The sequence below is a fragment of the Aspergillus vadensis genome (genome assembly GCF_003184925.1).
Source record: "Aspergillus vadensis CBS 113365 unplaced genomic scaffold BO88scaffold_1, whole genome shotgun sequence".
NCBI lineage: Eukaryota > Fungi > Ascomycota > Eurotiomycetes > Eurotiales > Aspergillaceae > Aspergillus > Aspergillus vadensis.
The window spans coordinates 3283286-3295478 of NW_020292039.1; the positions used below are offsets into that span (position 1 = coordinate 3283286).

At 44.1% G+C, this 12193-nt stretch overlaps 5 protein-coding genes across 5 annotated transcripts; 3 read left to right on the top strand and 2 right to left on the bottom strand.

Moving 5' to 3' along the window:
* Positions 1 to 1594: 1594 nt before the first annotated feature.
* BO88DRAFT_461265 (uncharacterized protein) lies at positions 1595 to 4185 on the top strand (the record flags this gene model as incomplete). Its single annotated transcript, XM_025711142.1, has 3 exons — positions 1595 to 1907; positions 1960 to 2005; positions 2037 to 4185. 3 exons carry the CDS (start codon positions 1595 to 1597, stop codon positions 4183 to 4185), a joined length of 2508 nt encoding a protein of 835 aa, XP_025568961.1.
* A 2546-nt stretch (positions 4186 to 6731) lies between these two features.
* Positions 6732 to 8582, top strand: BO88DRAFT_356206 (NADPH oxidase family protein; the record flags this gene model as incomplete). Its single annotated transcript, XM_025703725.1, has 4 exons — positions 6732 to 7170; positions 7223 to 7296; positions 7348 to 7550; positions 7772 to 8582. The coding sequence occupies 4 exons, from the start codon at positions 6732 to 6734 to the stop codon at positions 8580 to 8582; spliced, it is 1527 nt and encodes a 508-aa protein (XP_025568962.1).
* A 377-nt stretch (positions 8583 to 8959) lies between these two features.
* On the top strand, positions 8960 to 10093 carry BO88DRAFT_461272 (uncharacterized protein; the record flags this gene model as incomplete). The annotated part of the gene is made up of 1 exon (XM_025711143.1): positions 8960 to 10093. One exon carries the CDS (start codon positions 8960 to 8962, stop codon positions 9743 to 9745), a length of 786 nt encoding a protein of 261 aa, XP_025568963.1. The 3' UTR covers positions 9746 to 10093.
* Positions 10094 to 10131: 38 nt separating this feature from the next.
* BO88DRAFT_379126 (uncharacterized protein) lies at positions 10132 to 11024 on the bottom strand (the record flags this gene model as incomplete). Its single annotated transcript, XM_025704467.1, has 3 exons — positions 10575 to 11024; positions 10275 to 10484; positions 10132 to 10228 (listed from the first exon to the last, which is right to left on the bottom strand). Exons 1-3 carry the CDS (start codon positions 10730 to 10732, stop codon positions 10132 to 10134), a joined length of 465 nt encoding a protein of 154 aa, XP_025568964.1. The 5' UTR covers positions 10733 to 11024.
* A 356-nt stretch (positions 11025 to 11380) lies between these two features.
* Positions 11381 to 12121, bottom strand: BO88DRAFT_461276 (uncharacterized protein). The gene is made up of 2 exons (XM_025711144.1): positions 11904 to 12121; positions 11381 to 11859 (listed from the first exon to the last, which is right to left on the bottom strand). Exons 1-2 carry the CDS (start codon positions 11974 to 11976, stop codon positions 11423 to 11425), a joined length of 510 nt encoding a protein of 169 aa, XP_025568965.1. The 5' UTR covers positions 11977 to 12121; the 3' UTR covers positions 11381 to 11422.
* Between the last annotated feature and the right edge of the window lie 72 nt (positions 12122 to 12193).

Here is a 12193-nt window from a genome sequence, read left to right on the forward strand (position 1 = left end):
CGTGCACAACCAATTTTCTGATTCCAGACTTCTTCAGACCCTTCCCTCAACTTCAATCTATAGGTGTAGATCATACAATGATTTAAATAAACAACGTCTCTTGGCAAATTCACAGCTTAAAGCAACAGTGAGCTTGAAGAAAGATTAATATACGAGACACTCTCGACGAGCCCATGGGGATGGTGGGTAATCTGAGGTTATCAGCAGAGTGGAAGATCCTTGCTTCCACAGCAAATGTGACTTGTGCCCTTAACTCTTGTCAACCGTGAATGATGGAACAGTCTCAACTTCTATAGTGATATTGTGCATTCATAACGACTTCCATCTAACACCTAAAGTCTACGCTACTTGGTCTCATTATTAAGATTGTTTTTCGAACCCTAACCAAGGAATTTTAGTCTTATTACAAACACATGCTGCGCGTGTTGATTGATTGATAGATATTGAACCACATCCACAGTGACGATCTTACTTTCCCTATGGACCAAGCTTAAGGCAGAGTGGGTAAATTCAAAGACCCTCCAGGAATACAGCACGTTGGTCAACCAGCATCTCGCCCAACCTGAACCCTCATAACATTTCCCGTACCCTTCCCCAAGACCTTGCTATGGAGACCTTAATTATATTATCAACCCCCCAAAAGTGCATTCCATGTTCTGTTGTAGACAGATTGGCTTTCGAACCCTGACCCAGGCAGCTAATCCAGGGGCGGTTACCAACTCCAATTAGCTTATTCTACATAGAAGCCAATACGCAAGCGCTACAGATATTGATAAAAAGGTTAGACTTTCGGGCTTAGGGTTCGAAAAGTCGTCTCAAGTGGTAGAATATAGTATTGCGGGCGGCCCTTTAATATTGCCTCTAATGTCGGCGGAATGCAATTCTCATATACCTTGCATTAGTAATCTGGCATGCACCAACCCAGGCTTCCATCACTTGCTAATTTCTCCATGTATCCCAAGCGTTTCCCCGCAGAGTTTACCACTACTGGAGTTGCTAGAACTGCAACAAACAGAGAAGCAGTGTATGCAAGGAGTGTTTAAAGTCGCATTTTGCGCGTTGCCTCCTGCACAGGGAATTCTTGGATATGATTAATAGCTTCGACTCGAAAATGCGTGATTTTACTGCACGCTGGTGATGAGTTTCCGTTATAGAGAAGCGATGGGAGAACGGACGTTTGGCTTATCCAGAAATAGCTAGCTTCTCTCCCGGCATATCAATATCATTATTTGGCAGAATGATACAGTAATAACTAGCCAATTACAGACTAGCATAGGTTTAGAACCAAACTGAAGAGCTATTTAAAGGTGATACTGCTATTGCAACCAAGTATATTCCAGCTTACTCAACTGCATCTGGGCAACGCAGTAAACCGGAAAGCTTCCACAGAACATTGCGATGGGCAAGTCAGCCATCGACCAATACCTGTGGAATAGTAGCAGATAAATACTGGCCCCTTTCATTTTCCCAGCAGCTGAGGGTCTTAGTTCCAGGACTCAGCCGGTTCTTCTGTGAGAGAAAATAGTCGGCCTAAATAGGTACTGTACAATACATCGCTACATCTCTCAGTTTGCATCCAATTCTCATCGTCACTATGAACGAGGGCTCGTTCGCAAAGATCCAAGAGAACGCCTACCTCGGATCTGCTAGAATTTGCCTCGACAATCTCTATTTTGCTCCTCATGCTAGCAGAATCGATAACGAGAAATGCGAAGCCCGTCTCCTGAACCTATTCCGGGACTATTCCTGTGACAGAGATGCCTATGAGAACCGTATTCCTGTTGCAGTAAGCCAAGAGCTACTGCGGCAAGCTTTAGAGAAAGCGAATATGCCTATCTCCTCTATCCGTGAAGCTGTCCCTCCATTTCTTCCCCTTCCATCAACCATAGAATTATTGGCCTTACGCGGTAGGCATCGCTGGAAGGCTGCAAAAAGATTCTACAACGAACCAACAGATAGATGGTGGACAGTTGTCTTCTTTGATGCTAACGGTGCGCCTTGCCAAGTACGTACATACAGAAAATACTAATATACAGACTAGCACTGCCTCCCGAGTGCCTCGTCTTCATTTCAGAAGCAGATGATAATTCGTCGCCGTTCTTTGACGGAGAAATTTATTACAAAATCCGATCAAGTCAATTGCAAAGTGACAAAACCCGTGCCCAAAAATGGATGAGCCGAATGGGCTCCCAGTGGAAGCAAATTGACTATGCCAGGCTTCATAAGTCAAAGGATTTTGAACCATTCTGTCATGCACTTGATTCTCTTCTATCATTTCCCGCTCTTTTGTTCTCGTTTCAATTAGGAAATATTCGGCGGTTCTTTCGTATGAAGTGTCCTGAAGAATTGGCCGCATATGTGAAGCATGTATACACTGTATGGACGAGGATAATGAACGGATTTGATGTCAATGTACTTACAACATCTGACATTGAACACCTACAGGGGCGCTCACCACGCTGGTCTTCAGCTGACAAGGATTTTATTGAGGATGCTTTTACCGCCGGCAGGCTTTTCACAAATATCCGTGATGAAGGACAACGTGCTGTTCTGAAGAGCCGGGTAATAACTACCGATGGTATAATTCCCTCAATGAGGACTTTCCTGGAAAATACAAAATTCCTGGAGCCAGCTGCGATACTATTGAGAGCTTTGCTTCCTGGGAGGTTCCGTGGGACTGTTCGGAGCGAACTGAAAAAATGCTTCAGGGCCGGTCAAGAACAGACAGAAGAGCGATTTCAGCTATCGTATCAGCATCTATGGTTAACGGCCCTCCGCATATTTCCATACATTACCTCATTCAAGCCACTGCAGGATAGAAGGGGACATGGAGTCGAATTCAATGGCAACTACTGGGGCTTTTTTGCAAGATCGGCAGCCCGATGTGGATTCTCCTCGCGTCAAATAGACAGTCTCATACAGTTATATCCGCATTATGATGAGCTTGTGGAATCCAGCCAGTATCCTCTCTTCTTGATAAATGGTGACAGAGAGTGGAAGCTGAAGAGCAGATGCGGAATGCCAACGGAGGCTGTGTTTCAAAGCATAGCACCATATCTCACTCTGAAAAATATCCATGGCCGTTCACAATGCCCAGCTGGTGGCAGCGATGTCACACAATTTGCGGTGGCCAAGGACATGTTTCTATCCTTCTTTGGGGATCAGAAATTTGGTTCAAGTTTATCAAGCCCTCAGCTTTCGGAGAGAGACCAGGGTGGGCACGACGTCGAAATGTCCGCAGAGTCTGAAGCACCTGTGGCTTCCGAGACAATACGACCACCAGATCCGGGACCGTCACATCCATCCGATGATACGCAGGGCCTTGATGTGATAACAGTGTCTATGGGTCATGATACATTGCAACAACCAGATCCTAGGCCACAGTCTGATAGTGCACAGGACGTTGTTATGATAACAGAGCCTATGGATTTTGATAGTGATCCAGAGCTACCATTGAACCAGGCTCAGGGTATCGCTACGATAACGGAGCCCATGAATTCTACACCCCCGTTAACTTCGGAAGAGACAGAGACCAACGAAAGACAGCTGGCTGTCATACCTCGCCAGTCAGTTTACATATCTGATGATCTCCCAACCACCCCCTTCCCGCCCACTGGCTCGAATTTGATGCAGCATTCACCTGCCGTTACCGTGAATCTGTCCAACGAGATTGTTGGACACAAACCGGATACTGAGCATACAAAGTCCGATGATAGGCAACTGGCCTTGTCTTTGGATCCTGGCCGGTTACTTTCAGTTCCGCCTGATCAACCAACCCCTTTTCCCCCAGTGATCGGATCCCAAGCCAGTAGACAGCAAACATTATCAATAACCCAATCCCAGCCTGCAAAAGTTTCTCTATGGGATAAAATCGTGCCTAAGGACGAGCAGAAAAAGACCGTTGATGAGCTTGAAGAATACGTAACTAAACAAGGATATAAGCATACTCTTTATATCTACGGAACTTCACAGCTTTGGGTGCCGGCATCTGACGAGATCCCCCTCGTCCAGCACTTTATTGAGAGTCATGAAGGATGGTGCTATCTGGTTGTCCATCACAATGATGTATGCCAAATTGGATATGATCAAGTTCAGCAAGAGCTTTTGAATGGACGTCTGATCGTCTGCGTAGAACAAGATCAGCTGTTCCAAGCTAAACTAGATGTGGAAAATGTGCAACTATAAGCCTTATTCTAATTACTATTCGACACTACTTCTGACAGTCTATACTGGCTGTGAATATTTAACTGAGCAATATCAGTAGTCTGTTATCGTAGTGCTACTAGCCTATGCCAGAAGATACAATTAAATTCAGGATTACTAGCCTAGGCTATGACATAGAATAAGCTATCTGAAAGCTTAAATATCATTGAGGCTACTATCCAGTCTGGGCTATTGAGTAGCTGGCTATAAGCTTAGGCTATACTGTAATATATTCAAATACTTTCCAGCACAGGCTATGGAGTAGTCTAAGCTAATCAAAAGTCTACGCTATTAGAAAGAACAAGCTATCTGAAAGCCTAAGTATTACTGGATGTATCCTATATCTAGGCTATTAACGAGCCTGGGCTAATAAAGAGCGTAAATTCATCCATCAATATTCTCTAGCACAGGCTATGGAGTAGTCTAAGCTAAACAAAAATCTACGCTATTAGAAAGAACAAGCTATCTGAAAGCCTAAGTATTACTGGATATATCCTATACTTAGGCTATTAGCAAGCCTGGGCTAATGAAGAGCGTAAATTCATCCATCAATATTCTCTAGCACAGGCTATGGAGTAGTCTAAGCTAAACAAAAATCTACGCTATTAGAAAGAACAAGCTATCTGAAAGCCTAAGTATTACTGGATATATCCTATACTTAGGCTATTAGCAAGCCTGGGCTAATGAAGGGCGTATATTCATCCATCAATACATTCTAGCATAGGCTGTTGAGTAGCTGGTTATAAGCTTAGGCTATAATATACTATCTGAAAGCCTAAGCATTACTGGAGCTAACCATAATTCTACTAATATTTAGGCTTCCAGATAGCTTACAGTATATTATAGCCTAAGCTTATAACCAGCTACTCAACCGCCGATGCTAGAAAGTGTTGATATATAGTATAGGCTATTATCCAGCCTGGCTTATAAAAATACTGGCTATAAGCTTAGGCTATAAGCTACCTGAAAGCCTACGTACTAATAGAGTACCTTATAACCCAGGCTGGATAGTAGCCCGGGCTAATAGAGAGCCTATATTATCTACCAACACTATCTAGCATAGGCTGTTCTTGGTTTAAGACAACTTATATGGTTCTGTGGCATGAGCTGACTAGTATACGTTCTATACATTTCACCACAGTATAAGATCATTTATTAGGTTGGGCTTATATCTAGCTTAACTAGTTCTGGGCATACGGCCCTTCAACTCTTTTGATAAAATTATTCTATTCGGTGCTTGCCAATGCAGCAATCCTATACCGACTTCAAGAACTGTGATAACCAGAAGCTCAAACTCCCAACTGAAATGATTCTTCCAGAAACTCCTGTCACGACATGTTGACATTTTGGAGAATTTGTATCGTAAACCTTGATGTTCTCTTCTGACATTGGAGTGGAATTAGCTGCAATTATAAGATCAATGCCCCAGAAAAGGTGCCAGCGTGCATAGGCAACAATACAATAAGAGTTTACTGGGTTGCTTACAAGTATAATATGTTAAATAGAGAAGCTCCCTCACATTAAGATATTAGGGACTAACGGCATTCCAAGTTACAATGAAGGTGATCTACATATTCGCCATTACTATTAGTGGCGTGCTTGCTCTTCTGCTCATAAGGTCGTTCTATCTATGCCTTCGCTTCAGATGGCCGCCACGCCCTTTAACATCCTTCCTCCATCAATGGCAATTGTCATGTTTCGTGACTCGACGTACATGGCTGCGCCGGATAAGTTGGGGGGAAGCTTCCCTGCAGCTACTCTATTGGAGCAGTACACTGATCTGTACCCGAGTTGCTGTCAAGTCTTCTGAGGACGCCCAGGCACGAGCAGGGAGTCTTGCAGTCCTGCAATTAAGCTTTCTTTGGATAGGCTCTCGACTTCATTTGATTTCGGACATGTTGGGGACTCCGCTAGGTGTTCTCACTACAATGCACCAAACAGCGGGCTGGATGGCCTTCTTGCAAACAGGCCTCCATATTGTTTTCGTGAGCCAAAATACACAAATTCAATGGAGGAAGGTTGGGCACCGTGAAGGCATTATAGTAATGACCACCAGCGCTCCTTCATGTTCTCTACTCACTTTATTTTAGGCATCTTGCACCCTTGCAGTAATGCTCTTGATACTGCTTCCGTCTTTTCGGAGACACATGTACGAAATCTTCATCAAATTACACTACTGCCTTGCACTATGTAGCTTAGTGTTTCTATGGCTACATATACTGCGAGTCACAACAGCCACTGTGACACAGCCCACATTTAGTCTGGTATGTCTCGAGGTAGCCACTGGTCTGCTTATCATCACCACAGTTGTACAACTAGGACGGGTAGTTTATTTCAACCTTCCACTGGAACGGCCTCCGACAATAGTGGCTGTTTACCATATGAACGAGCGAATGGAATCGGAGGAGCAAATGGGTTCAGATCCAAGCACAGAAAGTAAACCTGAACCTCCGATCAAAATTCGAGTGGAATTGCCGAGGGGGTGGGCATTGAGACCCGGTCAAACGGTTTACCTCTATGTCCGCACAATGAATCCTTGGTCAATCACGCAGGGACATCCGTTCTCGGTGGTTTGGTGGCACGAAGAGCTTAGACTTCCCACCGATCCTTCGAACGATGAAGAGCTTGGAAGGGAACTTTCCATACTTGGACGGGATGGCACGGCAACTGCAGAGAGCATAATGGAGTCTATGATCGAAAGACCATTCACGTTTTGGTTACTCATTCAGCCACGATGGGGTCTAACGAAACATCTTGCTGCCTACGGGTCCTCAACAAAATTGCGAGCCGTTGTTGATGGACCTTATGGTGGAAACCATGATCTCAAGGAGTATGGCCATGTCATCATGTTTGCACAAGGTATTGGTATTGCGGCCCAAATACCCTATATACGTTATCTCTTATACGGGTCGTTACGCGGAGAACTGCCCGTCCGTCGAATTTCACTGATATGGGAAACACATTCTTGTAAGAATAACATCTACAAAGCATGCAGCAGCATACTGAATGAGCGATGTAGGTAACCTAGCCACAGTCTCTCCGTGGATGAGACATCTTTTAATGGAAGACTTTGATAACTATACCAAGACTCTGGTGAGATAGGGCGGACCGCGGTTGACTGACAATGGCTGATGCATCATTTAGATGCTCAATATCAAACTGTATATTCCGGACGTGCACAATAATGAAGAGTACGGTCGCCGTGTGAAAAGCTTTGCACATCGGGTAAATATCAAGGAAGTCTTGCCAAAGGAATTTCAGCATGATCGGGGAAAGATTCTGATAACAGGTTTGCACTGTCCTCACAGCGAGGATGTATCCAGTCTAATGAGAAAAAGCATCCGCAGGTGAGGGGTTTATGGATTCACTTCGGGACGGACTGCTGAAAGTGGAAAAGGAGGGACTTGTTCATCAAGATTTCAAGCTTCTATGTCTTGATTTCCAGCCTGCAGAAGCTACCAAATAACCCCACGCGCGAGGTAACGCATTATGATATTGCTCTGTTTATTTAATGATGATCTTTCTGCCTGTAATACTGCCTCTAATGTTCTGGCTTAATCGATCTCAGCGAAGCTATAGTCTTCATCGTCAGACCCATCTCTCCTCTGAAAATGTCTACTTTGAGCAGCTTTGGAGTATGCACAAAACTATCAAATATTACATCCGGCCCGTTGCCAATATCGGATTATCACAAAAGGCTGCACGTGCTTGCAGGGCCTTCAATCCTCGAGACTTTCTATGCTGTTCAGAGGAATGCAATAGAGAGCCAGGCGGCAAAAGCTGCTCGGCAACAAATATCAGCCATCAATGCTCAAATTCGGCGGCAGAATTCTGATAGTAACGTACAATCTGAACTGGGTGTTATCGCCTTAGACATTTTCATCTATGCGTGGTCTGTCCCAGGCCTTCAGTACTACCTAAACGATTTCTGTCGGCTGCAACATTACCCTGTTGGGTGGGCACGCCAACCTCCGCAGCTACATTATGTGTACCGTCCTTATAAGAGTCGTTACTGGGATGATTGCAATTGGAGCACCCCAAAGTTATTATTCAGCTTCGTCTGGCAGCTGCGGAAAGCCGGAGAGACACCTGAGATTATTGATGATCAAGAGACTTTGATTCTCGAACATGGGTTCACGTTGAATCGACGAGTCATTAAACTTCACTTGCGACACGGAAATATGAACTCCATGGTGGGACTCATACAGACCGACGATATTCTCCAGTATCTCAAGGACCTAGCACACTGTCTCATTACCGAGGACAGGCTGAGTTATGAAAAGAAACGTGACGATCTCCGCAAGGCGTGTATTTTGCACGGGTATCCTTGTTTGTTGATCCCGGGCACGTACTCGCAGGAAACGGCAAACAAAAAATAGCCTACTACATTGAGGTCATTTGCAAACCTCACCTGCTGTTATACCTGCGTTTTGAGCTGAGTGTATTCTAGACGCAATACTACGTCGCACTGCGGAATGTACAAATTAGAGGTTTTTAGTACTAAAACAAATGGCTCTAACGGAGTGCATATTCCCACGATGTATGCAATAGTGTTGACTCTATGAGATGGACGGCAAAATTATTACCATCCAGCCCAAAGGCTGTGCTCTTGAGCGCACTAATATCGCATTTACATTATGCCAGCTTTACGTCAGTGCCACTGTACATAAGCAAGCAGCAGCGAGTGACGACTATTTAAACCCGAATGGTTCATACTTGAGTGAGGCAGAAACGATATATTTTATGCGATAAAGAAATGGCGAACAAGGAGAGAGTTTATCGAGAAATCGGGGACGTTGTCCAGCTTCGACTATACCATCATTACAAGTATCAACGAGCTACGAAGCACCTCCGTGACCTATACAAAGCACACAAAGATGGATTACTTGATCTTGCAAAGCATGCTATAAGCGAAATAGAAGTTATCAATTCACGGATTTGCAGTCTCAATGAGGAAAATAAACTACCGACAGACCTAGGGACGATTGACTATGGAACATTCTTGTACGCTTGGGATGAAGAGAGAGGCAAAAATTATACCAAGGTCGTCCTGGAAGAGTTTTGCCAAAGAAAGAGATATTTCAAAGGATGGAGCACCCTCCCCCCAAGCCATGACTTTCGCTATTTTGAGGAATCAGTTTCCTCGCCTGGTGAAGGCCGACCAGCAATCTGGGACATACTGAGTTCATGGTTGCAGCTATTCTGGAATCTATGCAAGCACAATCAGGAGCAATGTCTTGCGAGCGATTGCGAAATGCAGCTGCTGAATTATGTGAAGAACGGAGGCTTTTCATTACACTGCAACGCTATTAAGTACCGCCACCACGCCCTTTGTACTGTTGTTGTGTGCCTGAGGGAAATGAGCAAATATTTGAACAATTGGAAGACGAAACAACAGTCCACTTTCTCGGCTTTCGAGTATGGGATTCGAAGGGAAGACATACGAAGGATATGCGAATTCGAAGGGCTTCCGATTGAATGGATCCCCAACAACATTGATGTAGAGGGACAGGGTCAGACGAAGGTCCGCATCAAGGGCTGAAGCATGCCTCAACAGACCCTGTTTCCAGATATAGTATGTTTGTCGTACTGTTAAATACTGAAGTGAGCAATTTTGTTTATGGTGCATGTCGCTGCATAGAGTGTTGTGATCTCTGTGTTGAGGTATACGATGTTTCTACAGTGAGCAACACTTTCTACCATCCTCTGGCCATCACTGGCCAGCTCCCAAAGTTTTTTCTAGTCTGACTCCCAGTAGAATGTACCGGGAGTGGAGGAAGAAACCCTAGCGTTTGAACACAGCCCACGGGTAGCATATATTTGATGGCCCAGAAGATATATATATAGTAGCGGCACTTCAGTACATACGGAATTTGAGCAAACTCTGAATATACATACCTATTGAATATATTCACACTATGAACTGGATTAACCGTTTTCGCTTGCCGTCCCTACGTTGTCTTGTCCCCCGAAATTGGACTGTGTCAGAAGACAAACCTCAGCATGCATCTGAATCACCGGATCGCTACGTTAATATGCTACTTGATACAGAGAAAGTCCCGCTTATTGACAATATTTTGGCGGCGACTTTCTGCTGGATCCTATTGGCTGGATATCTGGTTTTTCCCGGCACATTCACGTCTTTGCAGACGTCTGCATCCTTAAAGAAGGCCAGCGATGCGAATGAAGTTGGTCGAACAGCATATAAAGCTGTCCAAAATGTCTCCCTTCTTGGTATTGCAGCAACTTGCTGTTTTATCGGTCTTTGTGGAGCGAGCTGGCTGTACTATCGCAACAGGCAGAACTATGTATGGATCGGACGCAAGATATTCTTGTGGGTGTGGCACATCCCAATCAGAACAACAGGACACCTAACACTCTCCAGGCCTGTTCTGATTAATTCAGCTACTGGCTTCTTCAATACACTTATCAATGTGTACACAGCCCGAGCTAAGACATGGTCAGTTACTGCTACTGTAACTGCCGCAGTGACAGGATTCTTCGCCGTCTTATCTGGAATACTGTTCATTTTTTATAACAACTTTCTTCTGGCAAAGCTCCAAAAAGACTTCAATACCGACACCAGCAAATAAGGACGGTCAATCTTCACTTTCTGGAAATTGGAAAGGGTTATTCTTTTGGCTCCTCAGTTTCTGGCGTATCTATACTCAAATACGTACAGAGCCACTGCCATCTTAATCTAGTATCAATCTTTTGTGAAATCTATATTTGCAGTTCATAAATGATACGATTGAGCAAATTATATTTGCTATTGCATTTATGCTGCATGATGGTTAAGATTAAGTACAATCCAGAATCAGAGCAACTTTAGTTGGAAGGCAGTTGCTATTACATTTGACAGTACCAGTTATATATATGTTTCGCAAAAACAGTTCCGCAGTATTATCCCTGGATAGACTTCTCGGCAACACTGTACAGAACAATATACTAGTCCAAAAGTTGTACAGATACTATAAACCAGATACATCCTTTGATATAGGAGATACATATATATTCATAGAGTATTTGGTTCTTGGGAGCACACTTGGCAAGCGTCTCAAACGGTGCCTTTGTCCATCGGTTAATACATCCACAAGCGACGCGGGTACAGCATCAAGCCAGAGAAGCTAACCTTCACTCGGTTAGAGTCTCTAATGACAGAAGCTTGAACGGGGCCTCTTCATAAAGCTAAAACATCCATCTCTTGATTCACTATCGTTCATTCAAATACATACGAATCACTATCAAAGGCCTTCTTTACTGTTTCCATTATAAATAGCGCACTCTCGAGTTGGCCTTTATTTTCTGCAAAGCATCGCTGCAGGCATCTTAACTTCTCAGACTGTCTTTGTAGAGCTTGGTATAACTGTTGGTTTTCGCCTTCCAACTCAGCTACCCTGTTACAAGCGCCGTCTAATTCTGCTTTGAGCTTCCTCCATTCGGTGTCGGGGGACTCATTGTGTGTTCGGGTAGCTTTGATAGCGCCTTCTTTAAGAGCTTCCCGTAGTTCAATATAACTATTTGTTGACAATTCGCTCAGCGGCTTCTTGAATAGGTGGCTTTTTGATTCCTTGTAAGACCATTTATAACCGTCGCTAGGTGATGGTTGCAATCGTACTTTTGAGGGTGCAACAACCTTATCAGATAGCATATCATCTTCTTGGTGTTAGCTGTGTCAGACTGAGTACTTTGCAACTTACAAATGTGCTTGGAAAGTGCCTCGCGGCAGCTGTCACGCTCGATGCGGCGATTTTCATTCCCTGGATTAGACATGATACATATCGATTGGTTGACATGATCATGCAGTATGAGGATGTGGGGACGTAGAAGACTTGATGGCTAGCTTAGTAGTATAGTGAGATACAATAGACAGCTTCTCCAAACAAAATCAGTATTTAGGGAGATGCCTTACGGCCTGGGCAAAGGCTCTTACCATGGGCGAGCTCTGTTGTTATTATTGTAGTTTATATACTTGATTGAGTGATCATAC

What these genes read in the sequence shown, in the direction of transcription:
- BO88DRAFT_461276 (XM_025711144.1), bottom strand. Translation starts at nt 11,976, where the DNA reads ATGTCTAATCCAGGGAATGAAAATCGCCGCATCGAGCGTGACAGCTGC. An exon ending in GGCACTTTCCAAGCACATTT is followed by an intron (nt 11,860 to 11,903) that starts GTAAGTTGCAAA and finishes AACACCAAGAAG; the next exon opens with ATGATATGCTATCTGATAAG.